This window comes from Hydra vulgaris, chromosome 12 (genome assembly GCF_038396675.1).
Source record: "Hydra vulgaris chromosome 12, alternate assembly HydraT2T_AEP".
Classification (NCBI taxonomy): Eukaryota; Metazoa; Cnidaria; class Hydrozoa; order Anthoathecata; family Hydridae; genus Hydra; species Hydra vulgaris.
Window position 1 is genome coordinate 49,989,497 of NC_088931.1, and position 21,108 is coordinate 50,010,604.

The following is a 21,108-nucleotide window of genomic DNA, read 5'->3' on the forward strand; positions in this document are numbered from 1 at the left end:
AATTTAATGCTTTTGTTATAAAAAATCAGTTTAAATTACATACATCAACTGAGGCCTTGGGTTTGAGCTGTATATATATATACATAGGACGTCTTATATATCATTATATAAATAAGAAAAATTCCAATTTTACTTTCTGAAACAAATGTCAAAGAGAAAATAATAATTTTAAATTCAACTTAAAAGTTCTTTAAAAAATTAGGACATCCTATATGATGTATATCCTATCATGCTTAAAAAACTAAAAAATTAAGAGAATGCCTACAGCAGGCAAAAAAATAAATGAGACAAGCATTTTTTTTAAGTTTTTTTTTAACATCCGTTTTCTCATGTTTTTTTTAAAACTGTAAAAAATGTAAATGCACATCAAAGAGTACTACTATTATGAAGATTTTTATATGTATTTGTGCATGATTTTACTAAAGGATTATTGTTTTTAAAAACATTAAAAGCACACAGTTGTTATATTGGAAGCAAAAAAATAAATGGCGCAAAAACTTTATTTAGTATTATTTTGAATTTTTGTGGGAAAAAAAATAAAAATTTGGTAAGTTCAAGTCTAAAATTATATTTACACATGTAACACATAAGATGCGTTCATATGTAACATATAAAATATATTTGTAAAACACAAATTTTGATTAATTGAATAAAATTGAATAATTTATAGCAACATGCGCATTGTAAAACAGCATTGGACGATTTCTCAAAGAAACTTAGTTGTGGATTTGGTAAATAGTGGCAAGACCTACAGAGAAATTAATAAACAGACTGGAATCCCTTTTCGAACTGTGGCAACATTATAAAAAAGCATAACTGAATGGGACTACAACGGATATATCAGGCAAAGGCTGTAAAAAAAACATCTGCTGCTATTGATAGAAACATTATTTTACAAGTGAAGAAAAACAGATTTGAAGCTGCTCAAAAGATTGAAGACAAAGTTAAAAACAACGACAAAATCATGATTTCAGCTCAAACTATCTGAAATAGAATTAGAGAGCAAAGATTTCATGGTAGAGTATGTCGCAAAAAACCCTATTTGACTCTATGACATATGAAACAAAGATTATTATTTGCAAAAAAGTATGCAAACAAGACTACCGAGTACTGGAAGAAAGTAATTTGGAGTGATGAATCCAAATTTAACATGATTTCTTCGGATGGACAGCAAAAAGTCTGGTGAAAACAAGGCGAGGCATACAAATTGAGTTGCATGAGAGGAACAGTAAAACACAGTGGTGGAAATGTCATGGTGTGGGGATCAATGGCTTGGCAAGAAGCTGGCAAATTGACTTTCATTGAATCAACTATGAACGCCAGTTTGTATATAGACATTTTAAATAAAAATTTGAAACCCTCTGCTTGTAAATTTAGATTTGGAAACAACTTCGTCTTTCAACAGGACAATGACCCAAAACATACTGCCATAGCAACAAAGGAATTTTTTCAAAAAAAAAAAAAATTAATGTGATGGAATGGCCTACCCAATCCACTGACCTTAATCCAATTGAGCATTTGTGGTACATTCTAGAACAGAAAATTGGAGATCAAGCTTACAGAAGATAAAATTATCTAAAAGCAGCAATAGTCAAAGCATGGGAGAAAATCATTCCAGAAGAAACCAAATCTCTTGTGGTACTAATGCCTCAACATTTGCAAGGAGTGATTCTGGCAAAGGGTGGTCCTACTAAATATTGATATACTAAATTTTTTTTCTAAATACTAATTTTTTTGTCTAATTTTGGAATTTTTCTTATTTGTGCCATTATTTTTTTGCGAGAAAATATTTGATCAATATAAGTACAGTTGATTTTTATACGTCATATGAACTTATATTTGACAATTTTTGAAAAATATGCTTCAATATAATGCTATTTTCAAATAATTCATAGTTTTTCCCCTTTAAAACAAAAATTAACTACCTTTTTTAATCATTTTATACAAATTTTTTCAAAAAAAAATTTTGTGCAATTTATTTTTTTGCTTACTTTTATTTGTAAGTACAAAACAAAAATTAATAAATACGCTAGAAAAAAACACTAAAAAAAAAACAGACAAACAAAACAACAAAATTTTCTTACAGTCTTCATCAGTAAATGCACAACTTTGAGGGCTGTAAGGTCCTGTTCCATTTACATTAGAGGCAGCAACTCTACAACAAAGCTGTTGATTTTTGTTCAAACTTGATAACAATATTGTTGTGTCATTAATTTTCTTATTTATCAACATACTACCTTTACTTTGATTGCATATTAAGGTATAAATAATCTGTTTCAAATCAATATTAGCACAACTTAAGTTAAGCTTACTCCATGAAATTTTCATTGAAGTTGATGAAAGGTTTTGCATTTCTAGAAGTATAGGTTCACAACTTGGTACATCAGAGTATGTTTGAATTGTAACACTATTCGATATATTACCACAACCTAATTCATTACAAGGTTGAATTGACACCTCATATTGTGTATAAGGGTGTAAGCCTACCAGATCTAAAACAAAGTCTGTTTTTTGGTTGAAGTATTTCACCAAATCATCTAAAGCGCATTGATCTGAATAAACAGAATATTTTTCTAAGGAATTGTTAAGATAAACAGGTACACAAAGATACTCATTAAATGGAAGACCAGGATTATAGTTTTTTTCTGTAACATTTATGTGAAAAAACCAATAAATTTTTGTTCCACGGAAAAACGTTGGAAGGCAACTGCTGGTAATAAAAGAAGCACTACTTGAGCCAGAAACATAAAAACTTGAAATAAATGGTTTCATGCAGAGTGGTTCTAAAAATTTAATTTTAAATTTCAATTAGTAAGTAAAAAAAATTGTAATAAAGACAAGCAAAAAAATAACTTTACAAAAAAAAAAATTAATCTTAAAACAATAAAATATGTACACAATGACAGTGACCTGAGGATGTCATTTATAAAACTAATGACATAAAAATTACAAACCTCATGACACTCATACTATAACATAGATTCCTCTAATTCCGAATAGTGCCTATTTTGAACAGCTTTAGTTTTCTTATTGGACCTCATTTATTTTTGTGGGATTTTTAAAAGAAAAACTGATTAATAAATTGGAAGACAAGGCTAATGAAAATATGAAAAAATATTTTTAAAATATATATTGATACTATGAAATTTTTTAATTGCAAATAAAACACTTTTTAAAACCCTGAAAAATCAACAATTTAAAATTTGACAGTGATTATTTATCTGAAAAAAAATTTTCAAAAGCTAGTGATAAAAAGCAAGATCTAAAAAACATAAATTAAAGAATTTAAAAGACAGTACTTTTTCTGCATAGTTTAAACATTTCCCATATTCTGAATAGATATTAGAATACTTTTTTTGTTGTTGCAAAATTTGGCGTTTTTACATGCAAGTAATTAACAACAATTTTTAACAATAGTATTTTAACAACACAAACTCAAAAACTCAAAAATGCTTTAAAGATTTTTAATGAACTTTTAAACATCTTGTTTTCCTTACATTTTTTAATAAAAAAATTTCAAAAAAATTTCAAAAAAAAAAAAGAAGAAGATTATGAAAGAAAAATTAAACTTGGTATTGAGACAATAATAAGAAAATGTTTTTGTTTTTCTAACGCTTTATCAATAATAAGAAAATGGCGCTTTATGCTATAGCATTTTAAAACAACTATTTTTCACAGATTAAAAGGAATAAATGGAGCTGCTGATGTTGGTAGGCAAGTAACAGAGAGGCTTATTGTTGAACTTGTACAGTTTATTGGCTCCAGCTTAAAAAAAAAAAGATATTTTAACTGCGGTTAAAAAATATTTGAAATAATCTAATCAAAACTTTTTGTTCAAGGCCAGTAATCCAACTCAAAAGTGGTACTATGGTTTCATAAAACATGCAAAAAAAATTTGTGATAGAAAGGCTACTGTTATGCAAGCTGTAAGAGTGGTGTCTTTGGAACCAGCAATTATTAAAGAATGGTTCACCCAAGTTGATGCTGTTTATTGATATTTTTATCAAGATTTTTGGCATAATTTAAATAAAAAGCCATTTCAAGTGTTTAAATGTGATGAAAGTTGATTGAAAATAAATCAAGATAATGTCAATATTGTTTGTCTAAAAGGATTAAAAAACCCAAAACAATTGCCGCCAACAACTGAAAAACAAATGGCTCCAATTTTAGCTTGTTGTGATGCTTTTGGAAATTTTCTGTCACATCAAGTCATCTACAAAGGTCAAAATTTGATGAAAACTTGGGTTCAAGGTGGAGTTTCTGATGTTTATTATTCTACCAGCAGATCATGTTGGACAGAAAGCAAAAATTTCATAGAATGGTTGCGCTAAATTTTTTTAGTTCACACAAACAAACTTTATGGATATAAACTTCTATTTTATAACTCCAAATAAAACTGCTATCAAAGCTATTTTTCAATTGTAAAATTGACAATTGTTTTTCTGGAAAGTCAGGCAGTTCACAAATTTCACTGGATAATACAATTGGAATAATTTCAAAAAACTATATGAATAAACTTTCAATAAAAGAAATAGTGCTCAAAGAACTAGATAGTAACAATAATGCCATTAAAAAATCATCTTTTGACATTATTAAATCAGTACTCAGTATGCTTAGTGATGTGAAGCCTTTGGTCAGTAGTAAAGAAAAGGGAACAATAATTAAAAGAACAACATATATAATATGACTAAGTTATCTGCAATGGCTCACAATGAAGCTACGCAAGTTGCTAAAAAAAAACTATTCAAAATATTTAATGTCTTCCTGCTGCAAGCTAAAATATTTAAATAAATCATCTTTGTTATTCCTGCAGAAGCCTTTTGGATAAAGTTACAAGCAGCAAATAGGTTGCATGTGAAAACAGTGTATATTCCTTTTATTACCAGTTATCATGAAACAATTGAATTCACACACAAGGAGTGTGAATAACTTTTATAATTTTTATCTTTTGCAGCATGATGTTTTAAATCAATATTTTTTTGGGTACTACAACTTTTTTATTTTAGTTTTTAAAAAATTATCAAATCTGCACAGTACAGCTAGGATCGCCACCTTCAAATGATTGAAAACTGTGATACTTTTATTGGGGAAAAATATATAATAATGGAGGGGTATAAAATGATAATTTTTAGAGAACAAAATTAAGGGGTTACTGAACAATGTTTCAGTCTTTGAATTGCTGCTATTTAAAAACTATGCAAGAGATAAAAAAATCAATTCGATTAATAGGAGAGCATTCGGCTGCAACCCACCTGAAACTAAGATTAATTGAAACCTGAGATTTCTGCTAGTTAACAGTGGTTAACTGGCAGATATAGGCAATGACAGTAAAGATGAGTTTTTTTAAAATGTATCAACGCAATGTCATGCCCTAACATTAAAGAATAAAATGTAATCTAATATTTTAAAAATCTTTTTACTTAGGTCTATCCAAGAATAAATTATTTACTATTTTAAATTGAATGTTATTTTTTGAAATTAGATATGTATGCTCGGAATTAGGGACACATGTCTCTTATTTCAATTGCAAACTTCACTTTTAAAAATTAAAAAAGAACAACATTTTTATTATCAATATACTTGTTGCCTGTTATGGTTCAATTCAGTTTAAGCTCTAGTTTATTTATTTAAAAAAAATAAATTTGAAATTCCAAAACTAAACAGAGTTATTCAACTTTAAGTGCAATTTTGTTCAGAATCAGGGAATTTACAGAATGTCATTTATAAAAACATAAAAGTTGAAACTATTTTATTTATAAAACCAATGTAACAACAGTTTTTATTATGATTCATTATTTCGTTATTCAATTGGATTTTTTAATTCAAATATGTTGAGTTCAGTAGTGACATTTAAAAGTCATTATCAACAATTTTAAATCTGAATGTTAAATATGAAGTTGTCATTTATAATTTTATAATTAAAAAAACGACATTCAGATGGTTGACTTATCAGTCAAAAGTGAACTTTTGACTCATAAGTTAACTATTTCTTAAGTTTAAATGTGTTACATGCACCCTAATATTTTAATGATTTTATGTTTTACTAGTTTCAATATCACATTATTTATTTATTTATCTTGCACATTAATATAATTACTGGTTTTATACATTTATTTATCTCGTAACAGTGTGATGATTATCTAGATTTATTTAAATCAATTCAAATAGTTCTACATACCTGTATAAAATAAAATTATCCCAGTTAAACTCTGAGGTCAAAAAATTATTTTAGCGATAAAAAGCATACACACTGATATTTGTGCACACTTTTTTTTTAAAAAGGAGAAAATAAGACATTGCAAATAAAAAATTTCCCACAATGTTTTTATTTCAAGGGGTTAAGTGGATTTTATTAATATTATTATTATTCTAATAAACTTAAGATAATTTTTCAATTTCATACAAACAACTATCATAAAAGTATGTTGAAAAGAATGTAAACCGGCAAAATAATACAAAATGATAATAAAAATAACTTACAAAATAATCACAGCAATAAATGGAATATATTTTTTATTTTACTAACACTAACCGTAGCTTCTAGCTTTTTTAATAAAATGCACTAGATTGTATAGAATGTACTAAATAAACAGTATATGCTTTAATCTATATACTTTAATGGCATAGGAATACTTGCAATTTACTTGGTAAAAATTTCATAATTTAATAATAAAGACACTCTAAGAATTATTCATATATATATATATATATATATATATATATATATATATATATATATATACAGGGTGACCACAAAGTATCCGCACACGAGACGGTTTCATCTTGTGAAAATATAAGCATAAAAGCACTTATGTATTTTCTTATTTATATGTTGTTTTTGGTTAATATTATGTCATAAACTTTATATACTTTACTTTATATACTTTGTAAACTATGTTCAATTGGTTTTTTTAGAATGGTGCGCGTTTCTCCTTTGTGCGGCAACTTTTCCTGATTTTATCAACTTTTCTCAATGGCCACCATCGAGCCTCGATCTTAACCCGATGGATTTCTCAGTCTGGAGCGTCCTAGAAGGAAAGGCATGCCAAAAGCCGCATAAAAATATTGAAAGTTTAAAAAAATCACTACTGAAAGCTTGGGATTCTCTGGACCCTGCCTACTTGCTCGCCACCGTTGAAGCATTCCCGAGACGCCTACAGGCCTGTTATTTTGCTGATGGAGGAAAATTCAAATTCAATCTTTGAATCATAATTGTTATAGTTCAATAAATGTTTTAAAATAAAATTTGTGTTCCAAATACTTTCTACATGCTTTTTATTAAGCTCTTTATCTGTGCGGATACTTTGTGGTCACCCTGTATATATATATATATATATATATATATATATATATATATATATATATATATATATATATATATATATATATATATATAACGGGTCCGCCATCTAACTTTTTTTTTTCAACTAGTGCTTATTTCGTGAATAGTAACACTTAGCTCATGTCTGATTTGATAGATAATTAGTTTTATCCTTCCGCTGAACGAATATGGTTGTGTATATGCTTGAACAACGCTGGGAAATATTGCGACATTACTTTGAAAATCATGGTAATGTTGCAGAATGTGTGCAAAAATTGCGTGCGGATTTTGGAAGAAGAGAGGCATCGTCAGCTCCGTATGTTCGTTATCTTGTGAAAAAAGTGAAAGAAACTGGCATCCTCATCGATAAACCAAAGCGTAAAAAGCCAAACACAGTGCGTATACCCAAGAATATTGCTGCTGTGGCAGAAAGTGTGCGTGAAGCGCCATCAACATCAATTCACCGTCGTTCTCAACAATTGAACATTTCGGAGACATCATTGAGACGAATTTTGCATAAAGACCTTAGTATGACGCCATACAAAGTCCAATTGGTTCAGGAGTTGAAGCCAACTGACCATCCAATGCATTTTCGCTTCGCTAAGTGGGCCTGCGATCGAATTACAGAAGATGCCGATTTTGCCATAAAAATCATATTTTTAGATGAAGCTTATTTTGATCTTGGCAGGTATGTAAACAAGCAAAATTGTCGCATTTGGGGCACAGAAAACCTGCACGCATACATTGAAAAGCCGATGCACCCAAAACGAGTCACTGTTTGGTGCGGATTTTAGTCCAGAGGCATAATTAGGCCATTTTTTTTCGAAAATGAGCAAGGAGTGGCCGTTACAGTCAATGGCGATTGTTATTGGGCCATGTTGACCGAATTTTTGTTCACAAAAATTGAAGAGGAGGATATTGGCAACATTTGGTTTCAACAGGACGGCGCTATGTGCCACACAGCCGAAGCTACACTCGATGTTTTGCGCCCTGTTTTTGAAGATTGCATTATCAGCCGCAAAGCTGATGTCGTTTGGCCACCTCGGAGCTGCGATTTGACACTGTTGGACTATTATTTGTGGGGTGCCCTCAAAGATAAGTGTTACGCCGACAAGCCAGAGACAATTGACGCTTTAAAGGACAGTATTCGTGAAGCCATTGGTGAAATACAGCTGCACACAATCAATAATGTACTTAAAAATTGGACCGATCGTGTGGGCTACTGCATGGCCAGCCGAGGCAGCCATTTGAATGAAATAATTTTCCATTATTAACCGGAAGGATTGTACTTTCAAATAAAAAAAAAATATATATATATATAATGAACAAAAATCTTAACTTAAGTAATTTTAAAACTGTTGTATTAATAAAAAGTTATTATTTATGTTTTATTACAAATTCAATTAACTTTATTAAAATACATCACAAATGAACACTTACAATTGTATATCTTAAAAAATTATGTGAACTAGAAACTTTAGGATATTTTACTTTATCCATTTTATGGGAGTAACATGCCACTTTAATGAAAAAATTAAATAAAAATCATCTCTATAGAATCAAAATGTAAAAATAATTTCATTGGAGAATTTATTTAGAACTTAATAGTTTAACTCTAAACAAAGTGACCTCTGAATAATTTTTTTTAAAATTTTTTTTATTTATTTTATTATCATCTTTATATTAGTTTTTTCATTTTACTTTTATCAAATATTCGACTGCACTTTTTTATTAATATTTAACAACCCTTAATCTTTTAATAATAACTTATTAAACTCTATACAATAGTCTTAAATATATGACTTCAGTTTCAGCAAGTAAATAAAGTACCTGTTAGATTATCCTGGATGCATGTTACACTTTCTGGACCAGCAGCAATTGAAAATGCAGTAATACTGGCTATATAAAAATAACATGAACTCACATTTTCCAAAACAAACTGGCAGGTTGATATATTAATTGTAGTAAAGTTTATATTTTCAAGTACTGGGCTTGTCACTAAACCATAACTAAGCTGATAAAATCCTGGTGTTTTGTAATCACCCCAAGCATCAGTAGTATTTTGAAGACAATCCCAATTAAATTGAATTAGAGTTTTATTAAAAAAAGCAGTAAAATTTTTGGGAGCGCTGTCAGGTGCTGAAATTACAAAAAAACAATCATTTTTAAAATCAGTGTTACACTTCCTAACGTACTTAAAAAAAATAGAAACAAGTTTAGAGCTTTTAAAACAAATGTAAAATAAAAAAATTTTTAGATTTTGAAACAAACTTTAAAAATATTAGATTTTTAATAGTTTATACTATTTTAACCAATTAAAAACTTTTTAACTTTTTAACTTTTTTTTTATTAATCATTTAAGTAATAGTACTTCTTTATTCTTATATTTAAAACATCTTGATTTCACACGCAATTAAATACACACATGTATAAACAAAATACAAAATAAATTATAAAATACTTTTTATTTATATACACATTATGTAATAGTAATTAAATGCTCACCAGAAGGCATTGTGGTAACCATAATAAATATTTGTTTTCCACATCCTGCTGTATTACAGGCTGCTACACTTATGTTATAAGTGCTTAATGCTCGCAAACGTGTCAAGTAAAACTCACAAATAGAGGAGTTTAACTGTTTAAAACAATGGATGGATTCAGTTGAACCATTCATATACAATTGTCTCTTGCAAATCTCATAGCTAGTTATTACTCCATGGCTATTCAATGGAAGAACCAAACTCCATGAAACTCTAATTGTTTTGCTATTTCCAGTGTAGTTAGTGTAAATAAAGGATGGTGCATCTGATACTAAATATTTAAATATTTATAATGCATATATATTTAAAACACATATAAACTAAAATATATCTTATTCAAGCAACATATGTAATGCATTTTATGCATATTAAATTAATAAACAGTTTGAATTTTTTAATGGTTTTAGGTTATTACCAGATTTACTACAGATTTTATTGTTGACAATTGACATTAAAAACACATATACTGTGAATATATTGAGTTTTAAAAAGTACTTTGATAATTCATTTAGACTTATTTACTTCTATATTTTTCTACCAATTATCATAATTATACAGATTGACAGAATACAGAATATTTTAACAATATTTCAATTTTATAATATTTATAATAATCAAAACAAAGCAATCCACCAAAAACAAGTAACTACTAATTTGAGTATTTTGTCTACTTTTCTTTTTGATAATTTTTGTTTTATAAATTAAATAAACTTCTTAAAGTTCTTAAGTTCTTTAATAATAAGAATTTCAGGATTGCAAAATAAAGTATTAACTACATTGCATAAATTCTTGCAAAGTGAAACTTTCAAACACACCCAAGGCATTATCCTTGGCAACAATATTAGCTGAAAGATTTTGTGATCATGATTCACAACCAAACATAAATGAGGATATAAATGAAAATCAAATCGAGATGATAGCAACAGCACCAAGATGACCATCTTTAGTGCAGCAACCAATATCTGAAGTGTTGCAGGTTGGGAATGCATGTGGAAAGGCAAACAATGACAATTTTGTGTCATTCTTTTAAAATGTTTAGACAGAACTAACAACTGTCCAAAACTTATTAAATGCTCTGACATCAATGCAACCTACATCAACAGAAAGCAACAGAGAAACAAACAGAGAGTTTTTTCAATAGCCGGTAATTTCTGTACACAATTACGTACATCAATGCAACCTACATCAACAGAAAGCAACAGAGAAACAAACAGAGAGTTTTTTTCAATAGTCGGTAATTTCCGTACACAATTACGTTCTTCTACAAAATTTAATTGTTGGATACACTAGTCTTTCTAAAATACTATTGAATTTAAAAATATGATTTTTGTATTGAAAATTTTACTTTACTATAATATGTGCTTTTTGCAGTGCACTTCAAACTGTGATTTCTTTGGTTCTTGTTTAAAAAAAAAATTATGTTGCTAAATTTTGATTTCTTAAACTTTTTTTTGTTTCTTTAATTTACAGATTCAATTTCAGCATATAATTTTAGTAGGTTACAAGGCTATTTTTAATAAAAAAAATTAATATTTGCTTTTATAATATTTATAAAAAAATTATAGGACCAGTTAACCGGTTTTACAATTAAATGAAAATGAAAACAGGTATTTTGAAATTCTCTGGTTTTCCCTAGATAGTATATATTTCTTTACTGAAGAAAACGTTGTCAAAAAAGAAGGGTAAAGAAATTTACAAATTTCATTAAACACATCAATCTTGTGAAAAAAAGGTCAACATTATGGCAACATTAGATGCTTCAAAATTGTGTTTGATCATTGTAGTGGAGTTTCTCAAAGACAGGTTGCAAATTTAAATGTAGCAGTAAATCATTAAAAATTAAAAAAAAAGGCAAAACATTAAATTATAAAAAAGATAGTTGCTTTAAATAAAAAAAAACTTTCTGGTTTTGCATTTCTGATAAAGGTGTTTTAAAATTGTGTTTTGCCTACAGCAGTTTTGCAGTTAACCAAAATCTTTACTTATAACATTGTATCAAGAAAGACTTGACCTGACTTGAAATCACAACATTATGCTAGAAGAACGTACACACTGTAACACTGTACTTTAAAAAGAATTTAAGAAAAAAATAATGTAAAATTTATGTGGTCAAAATTGATAACATGCTAGACACCCCAGAATGTCAGCCAATTGAGAATATTTGGATAAATCTAAAAGAAATTGTTTATGCAAAGAATTGGTAAATAATCTGAAACAATTTTGTCTTAGAATAAAGAGCAGACTTGAAAAAGTTGACAAGAACCTTGTAGAAGACCTCGCCAATCAAAACCATACTCAAATTTGGAAAACCAAAAATAATAGACTGTAAGAAGTAATTTAATGTAAAAACTAATGACAAAATAAATACTCTATATAAACACATTTTTGTTTGATTTGAAGCCTGAAAACTAAGACCTTAATAGAAATTATTTTCTGAATTCAAAATATTCAGATAAAATTCATGTTAAAGCAGCGCCCAGATTTTAAATTCATTTTTAGCTGCAAGTAGGAAAACTAGATGAGAGATTTTATCAAATGCTTTTTTAAAGATGACACTTAAACATCAAACATACTTGAAACTAAGAGTTTGTTTAGGGGCCAAATAACCACCATTAGCAGAGCATTAATTATCCAATTATAAGTACCAAACACAAAAAGTGAATAAAGAAAAATATAATTTTTTACAACAAAAAGGAATTAAATTGAGTGCAATCTTCTCCAAAATCTTTGCTGCAAAGAAATGAGATAGGACAAAACTCATACTTTTTTTTGTTATTGGAATTACAAAAGAAAGTAGAGAAACTGACAGCTTGGCTTGATGGGCTGGGCCAGAATATTGTTAAAAAGCCCATTGCTTTTGCTTGAACCATTGTTTGCTTTTTACAAAACTCTTCAGGCCTAAGTCTTTGTGGATAGGTCTTTGCACCAATCATTTTAAAGTTCTGGCTTCTCTGGCAAGCTTTGAAATTGAGTGGTTAAGATTATGTCACAACTTACAACCAACCAACTTAAAACCGTCTCCTTCTCTTTGAAGATCTGTTAGGATTTTGTAAGCATTAGATCTATTTAATTGTTTGTTCACAATTTCTGATTTCTTCAGTCTACCTTCCACAGTTTTTAATGGTCTCCCACACAATAAAATGATGCTTCAAACTCTTTTGACATTTTTTAGAATAAAAGTTGAAATTTTTTTAAAAAATCACTTCATAAATGTTGCAATAAACTTTTTCTAAATTTTTCCATGCAAAATGTTCACATTTGTGCTGCAAAAAAGTGCAAAATTCAAATTCGAAAATTTGCCTCAAAGCTTCATGCATCACTGTAAATGGACAGAGTTAATACCCCAATATGGGCAATAAACAACAATAATGGTGAAATAGAAAATAGAGAATAGTCACTCGATCCAACCAAACCATCAGGAATAGTTGAATCAAGCCATGTTTACATTATTAATTTAAATGTTAATTTATTATTGAAGAGGCAGGGACATTTGTTCCTGTATATATAGCAGAGATGATACTTTAAATATTGATAGCAGATAACAGAGGTTTTATTTTAAAATTGCGATATTAACTTTTTGCATGCTCCTTTTGTTAATACGTAGTGTTAAAAAAGACTTAGTAAAATATACTGAATACTTCATTTGTTAACAACGACACAGTTGGTTGTATACATAAGTAGTTAATGAAGGGAGATAAAGACCTGGAGATTTGCTGGATCCTTCTGAGACAGAGATGCTTTCCTGTGTAATGACAAACCATTTATTCTTATACTATTTTAGTACTAATCTCAAACTTCTGAAAATTTATCAATTGCACTTCATGTTTCCTTATAAAACACTTTTTATAATAGGAGTTTTATATTACTTTAGATTACTGTTCAAGAATTCATTCTAAATATTTTTCTTATGTTATGTATAGCGGTTTTCTTTTCATTTCCTTAGAAAGACTTTTTTTAAGTAATTCTTTCTTAATCCAAGAAAAAGCTATTTCTTGGGTTAATGACATGTTCTTTTTATCTTATTTAAACTTCTTAACTTTTTTTCTTTTTAATAAACCAAATATTATTTGTTAAACAAAAACAATTATATAAAGGAATGTGCTAATTAGTGCTAGTCATTCCAATATTGAAAAAAGGCTCTCTACTAGATGTCACCAATTACCAACCCATCTCCCTGGTTTCTAATATAGGTAAACTGTTTGAGAAGGCAATGCATAATAGGCTCTATGTTTTTCTTGAAAAATTTAAATATTAATTTTAATACTAATGTGCTCTACCTAACTTCTAAAGTGTTAAAACTATGTGACTATATTCAACTATAACAAACTGTCAATTTGTCTGGAACCACCAACACAATAACCTATCTTTAACTTTCATCAATTTCTTTTCCAAAAGTGTACTCATTATCACCTTTGTTCCAATAGTAATTTAAACCTGTCTGTCTCTAAACACCGCTCTCATAATTATGGACATAAATCTATAAAATATCAAGGCATAAAAACTTGGAACAACCTTCCTTATGAACTGAAAGTTCTCAACTCATTTTCAACCTTTAAAACCAATTTATTCTACTTTTTATTAAAAAAAAAAAAGAATATATATTTACTTTATTATATAAAGAAGTGGATATATTAAAAGTTGACTTAATTGAATATTTTGGGATAGCATATTTATGATATGTGCATATGAAATATGTAATACAGTTGAAATACATGAAATATATAATACATTACATAATACAGCTAATATTTATAATTTCTATAATCAATTTTTGTTGTCTTTAGTATAGTTTATTATTATTGTTATTAATAAAACATGTTCAATATTCCTAATTTCTATAATAATTTTTGTTGTCATTACTATTGCTTATTGTTATTTTTATAAATATTTATAACTTATAAATATTTATACTAATAACTTAACTAAAATTCCAAGATATTTCATACTAGAAACGAATTAATTTAAAAAAAGAACAATCAAACATCTTAAGGTGTTCGAACAATACTTTAATGGAAACAGATGAAGTTTGTCTTGATTATGATGTAAATGAACTTGGTGTAGCTAAGCAGTATACTTACAAAAAAACCTTAAAAACAAGCACAACTGTGTCTATACCACACAATATTCTGAGATCACCCAAAGTTATTGAGATAACTTAATAAATCATCTTTTAATGGAAAACTAAGAGACTAAGGTGTATTTAACTATAATTTAAATCAAAAAGCTTTCCAAAAGATTCCAAAATTATTCAAATCTTTAGGTTATAAAGCTTTGAAAAGTTTTTTAGAAAAAAAAATTATTTTTATTTAATATCTAAATTAAACTAACATCAGTATTATAAGCTATAAAACAATGATTGGATTGTTTGGCATTTAGATTTAAGAAAAACTTTAAGCATCTGATTTGCCAAACTACTGAAGACCTTGACATCCCTCAAATTTCAGAGTTTTTGGTAAACATAAAAAATCTTATTACCAATCTTTGCCAAGAAGCAATGAGTCAAAATTTCAACAGAGGTGATTATAGAGAATTCATTCAATTAACATTGTTGTATCTAAGTAATGGGCAAAATGTGCTTTTCTCAAAATTTAATAGACCAAGTGCTTTGCACAATGCAAGGTGGATGTCAAAATTGTTATACTCTATAAAACTTGTACTGTTAAAAAAGAAAGTTAACCTGCTATCTAAAGGAACAGTTTTTGCTAGACAACAACTTACTAAGTTACAAATGATTGTTCATTTTGTTGCATTCTGTTGTACTCCATGGTTGCAAAGCGGATCTATATCTTTAGCAGCTCCTATGAACAGTTTAAATCTTAATCTATTATTCAAGTATAAAGCTATTGCCTTAACTATTGCTAATGCTGTCCAGAAAGCTTTTAGCAATTACATGCGGTACCTCACTGATGAGCTGGGTTAGCTGTCTCTCTATAATAACAATTTGGAGGAAAATCAGAGGCAAAATATTGCAAATAAAATAACATCACTAAAAAATTATGTAACAACAAATGTAATAACTTCAAAAGGAAAAGTAAAGAGATTTGGTAAACTATATTTTCAATGCTTCCTGAAATGACTGTGAATGATTTGACTGATTTTATTGAAGACTCTCTTGCATTTTTCACTATTATAAATATAAGCACTAGCTTCCTCACTTGAAGTGGTTATAGAATGGCAAAAAAATGAAAGTTTTCTGGCTTTGAAAAATATTACTTGATTTTTTGTAAAGGATATCATGTTGTGATGAACTACAAAGCTTTGTAATGGCTTTGTGAGAACTGCTAAAAAAAAAATACTCCTAAAAAACTAATGTTCCAGAACATTATGCATATTGTTGAAAACAACAAAAATATGTTATGCAACCAAAGAAAAAACCACTTAGAACCAATCGAGTGATATAATAAATTATAATATATTATATAAATATATTATATAGCATGATAAAATAAATTGTGACTGGATTGTCTATTTCTTCAAGTTTTGATTTAATAGATTTATATTTTTATATTGTACACACATTAGCTTTTCTTGTACTGTACACACATTTACAACATATTTCAACATATTTTTTCAACACATTTACAACATATTTCAAATCATTCCAAAAATATGCTAAATAGACTCTGATTGGTTGCTTTGGTGGAATTCAGACCGAACAAGCTTTATTGAAGTAGTTTTTAACAGGGATACCATTTCACCAAAAATGAAGGATCTAACTGAAATCTCAAGTTGTGTAAAATAGGTTACCAATAGGTTTTAAGCAGTGAAATTTAAAATAATAATTCATTTATAAAATTATAATTATTTTTGAAATTTTTATAAAATTTCAAAAATAAGCAGACATTTCTAAAATAAGTTATTTTTTGGGACACTCTAATATATATATATATATATATATATATATATATATATATATATATATATATATATATATATATATATATATATTAATATATATATATGTATATATATATATATATATTAATATATATATATTAATATATATATATATATAAATATATATATATATATATGTGTGTAAATATATATATATATACATATATATATATATATATATATATATATATATATATATATATATATATATATATATATATATATATGTATATATAAATATTGATGTATATATATATATATATATAAAAGAAAAAACCCATATAGAATAAAAAATTTATTCTTACTGTCTTCATTAGTAAAAGCACAACTCTGAGAGCTACGAGGCCCAGTGCCATTTATATTAGAAGCAGCAACTTCACAACAAAGCTGTTCATACTTGTTTAAACTTGTTAACAATATTGTTGTGGCATTAATTAACTCATTTATTAATAAACTTCCTTGACTTCTATTGCATATTAAAGTATAACTAATCTGCTTTAAATCAATATTTGCACAACTTGAGTTAAGCCCATTCCATGAAATGTTCATTGAAGTTGATGAAAAGTTTTGCATTTGTAGAAGTGTAGGCTCACAACTTGGTACATCAGAGTATGTTTGAATTGTAACACTATTTGATATATTACCACAACCTAATTCATTGCAAAGCTGAATTGACACCTCATATTGTGTATAAGGGTGTAAACCTACCAGATCTAAAACAAAGTCTATTTTTTGGTTGAAATATTTCTCCATATTGTCCCAACTGCATTGATCTGAATGACCAGAATATTTGTCTAAGTAGTTAATAAGATAAATGGGTTTACGAAGATACTCATCAGATGGAAGACCAGGGTTATAGTTTTTGTCTGTAACATTTACATTAAACCGCCAGTAGATATTATTTCCACGAAAATAGTTTGGCAAAACATTTTTGGTAATAAAAGAAGCATTGGCTGAACCAGATACATAAAAACTTTCAATAAATGGTATCATGCAATACGGCACTAAAAAATTATATATATACATATTCATATATATATATAGTATATATGTTACTGTTACCCGCAATACCAGGAATTAGCTAAATGCTTATATTTATAATATAATTTATAGTTTATAATATAAACATTAGCATTTAGCTAATTCCTGGTATTGTGGGTGACAGAAACATATATACTATACAGCTCTAGTTTATCTATTAAGCACTCTTTTAAGTATACAATGTTATACATGATAATATAAAGATATTTTCTTTACTCATACATACACAAAGAGTGCTTAATAGATAAACTAGAGCTGTATAGTATATATATATACATCACTGTATAGTATATATATATATACATCACAAACAATTTATAAATAAGAACCCAACTTCCTAATATCATTTTTGCACTTTTAGTGTAACTACATTTGCTTTGATTTTTCAGAAAAAGATGAAAAAAACAAAGAATAATCAAAGAAAAGATAGCTGCCCCATACCAATCCCTTAGTTGATGTAGCAGCAAGCTATAAGATAGTCAATGTATGTACTGAAGCCCTGGCAACTTCCTGTTTTTATATGACATCAGCAGTGTGCATCTCATGCTGCATTTATGTCTGTATGTATATATATATATATATATATATATATATATATATATATATATATATATATATATATATACACTGTCAAGCAAAAAAAGTGAACAGCGACTGCTTACGCATAAAATGAAAGAGCTCTGGACAGAAACTCATACAAGCTTGTTTATTTTTGTTCGTACTATCAAAGAATTTACGTTTATCTTTCAAAGAAAACATGAATAAACTTCTAAACATTAGATATGAATACAGTGAACGTTGTCAGCAAAATCTGTAGTTGATATTAGAGCGTGGGTGAAATAGGACGTATTATTGCTATATTATTATTATAAAAAATAAAAAGGAAAAAAATGTCTCCAAATAAAAGGTAATTTTTTTTATTTTTATTTTGGTTATTATTTATGCCTCTAACTTATTTAAAATGAAAAATCCCCTTTAATTTTGATGTTATTGGATTCTTATGAAAAAAAAAAAAATCATTTAGAATACATAGTTTATCATTAAATAAATATTTTCTTCATATATTATTAAAAATATTATCATTTTTCTTTCACAGAGGACCTCATTTAACAATGGAACAAAAAGGAATCATTGTTGGAATGAGTGCCTCCGGTAAATCGATACGCCAAATTATTCAAATTATGAAAGCTCAAGGTGTAAACATTAGTGTTGGTGGAGTTCACAAGGTACTTTCACGTAACTTGTGAACTCCACCAACCTTTTTTTTCTAGCTGTTGTAAAACAACAGCTAGAAAAAAAGGTTCTGGCAGACCAAGAAAAATGACGGAAAGAGATTGTCACAAGTTAAAATTGAATGTTTTAAAAAATCGAAAAACCACTATGACGCATATCGCAGAAACTTTTACGTGTTCTAATGATAAAAAGGTTAGCCGATGGACAATTTCGAGGCGTCTTAAAGATCAGGGGTTCAAAATACACCCATGTAAAAAAGTACCTCTTCTTACAGTACGCCATAAAAAGGCAAGGTTAGCTTGGGTAAAATATAATAAAAACACAGAATGGACAAAAATATTATGGTCAGATGAATCACGATTGTGTTTGCATTCATATCATCCACAGATGTGCATTAGACGTAAGAATGAACAATTAAATCCAGATTGTATACACCAAACCGTAAAGGGTAATCTTGGAATTATGGTTTGGGGTTGTTTTTCTGCCAAAGGTGTGGGCAGATTGCATAGAGTCGAAGATGGATTACAAATAAATTCCAAAGATTACATTAGTATTCTACAAAAATCTTTGCTGCCCACACTGGAAGAATTAGAAGAGGATGAAATTAAATTTCAACATGACAATGCTCCTTGCCATACATCTAAACAAGTTAAAAAATGGCTCAAGGATAACAATATCTTCCTTTTTGAAAATTGGCCTGCCCAAAGTCCAGACCTTAATCCCATTGAAAATTTGTAGGACTATATGGATAAAGAGGTCCATAAAAATAATATTTCATCTTTGGATGAACTTTGGGCAGCCATAAAACAAGTTTGGGTTACGATACCTGACCGTTTGATAGCAAATTTCATTGAGTCGATGCCGCGTCGATTAAATGAAGTGATGAAAAATGGTGGTGTCCACACAAAATATTAATTTTTTTTTCAAAATGAGTCGTATATATGTGTATGTATATGTATTTAACATAAGCGATATGTTATATTTTATGTATTATATTTTTAATTGATTAATAATACATAATTTACTGAAAAATTGTACTGTTCACTTTTTATTGCTCACCAGTGTATATATATATATATATATATATATGTATATATATATATATATATATACAGAAATATATATATATATATATATATATATATATATATAATTAGAAATACATATTTTTTTAACCTTGTGTATGTATGCATGTATGTATAGTAAATGACCAGGGTCGATATTTGACCAAGACCGGGGCCAGGTTTGATAAAATATGGCTGGGGACATGATCATTATCATCATCATGATCATGATCATCATCATCATAATTGCCATTATCATTATCATCATCGCCATCATCATTATCATGATTATCATCACATCATTATTGTCATCATCATTATTGTCATCATCATCATCATCATCATCATCATCATCATCATCATCATCATCATCATCATCATCATCATCATCATCATCATCATCATCATCATCATCATCATCATCATCATCATCATCATCATCATCATCATCATAATCATCATCATCATCATCATCATCATCATTATTATCATCAGCAGCAGGCTTTAGCCTTCCTCTTTTATACTGTTTCTCTAACCATGGCCAGTGCTTAAATGAGCTATCAACTCTATTACATTAAACTAAAACTCATTCTTGCTTGGCTTCTTATTCAACAAGATGCATCCTTTTAATATATCTGTCCCTATTTATTAAATACTGGCATAAATATATGCCAGAATTTAATATGTAAATGTAAGTATAACATTATAATATATAAAGAATTATAAATTTATTTCTAGCTTTGGCTGTTAACCCTAAATGTTATAATTTTTCCAGGGCCTGGGCCGGATTTGTAAAAAGTTTCATTTTTAGGTAGGGCCCTGGTCACTTACTATAAATGTATGTATGTATGTATGTATGTATGTATGTATGTATGTATGTATGTATGTATGTATGTATGTATGTATGTATGTATGTATGTATGTATGTATGTATGTATGTATGTATGTATGTATGTATGTATGTATGTATGTATGTAATACATACATACATACATACATACATACATAC

At 28.0% G+C, this 21,108-nt stretch overlaps 1 protein-coding gene across 1 annotated transcript in view; it reads right to left on the minus strand.

Moving 5' to 3' along the window:
* The window catches only part of LOC100199700 (uncharacterized), a 202,000-nt gene that overhangs the window by 38,496 nt on the left and 142,396 nt on the right, over positions 1 to 21,108 (minus strand). Inside the window, exons 22-25 of the mRNA XM_065813582.1 lie at positions 17,067 to 17,765; positions 9,827 to 10,135; positions 9,152 to 9,460; positions 2,085 to 2,783 (exon numbers count right to left, since the gene is read on the minus strand). Coding sequence (XP_065669654.1) covers positions 2,085 to 2,783; positions 9,152 to 9,460; positions 9,827 to 10,135; positions 17,067 to 17,765 — 2,016 coding nt within the window. The remainder of the gene's footprint in view (positions 1 to 2,084; positions 2,784 to 9,151; positions 9,461 to 9,826; positions 10,136 to 17,066; positions 17,766 to 21,108) is intronic.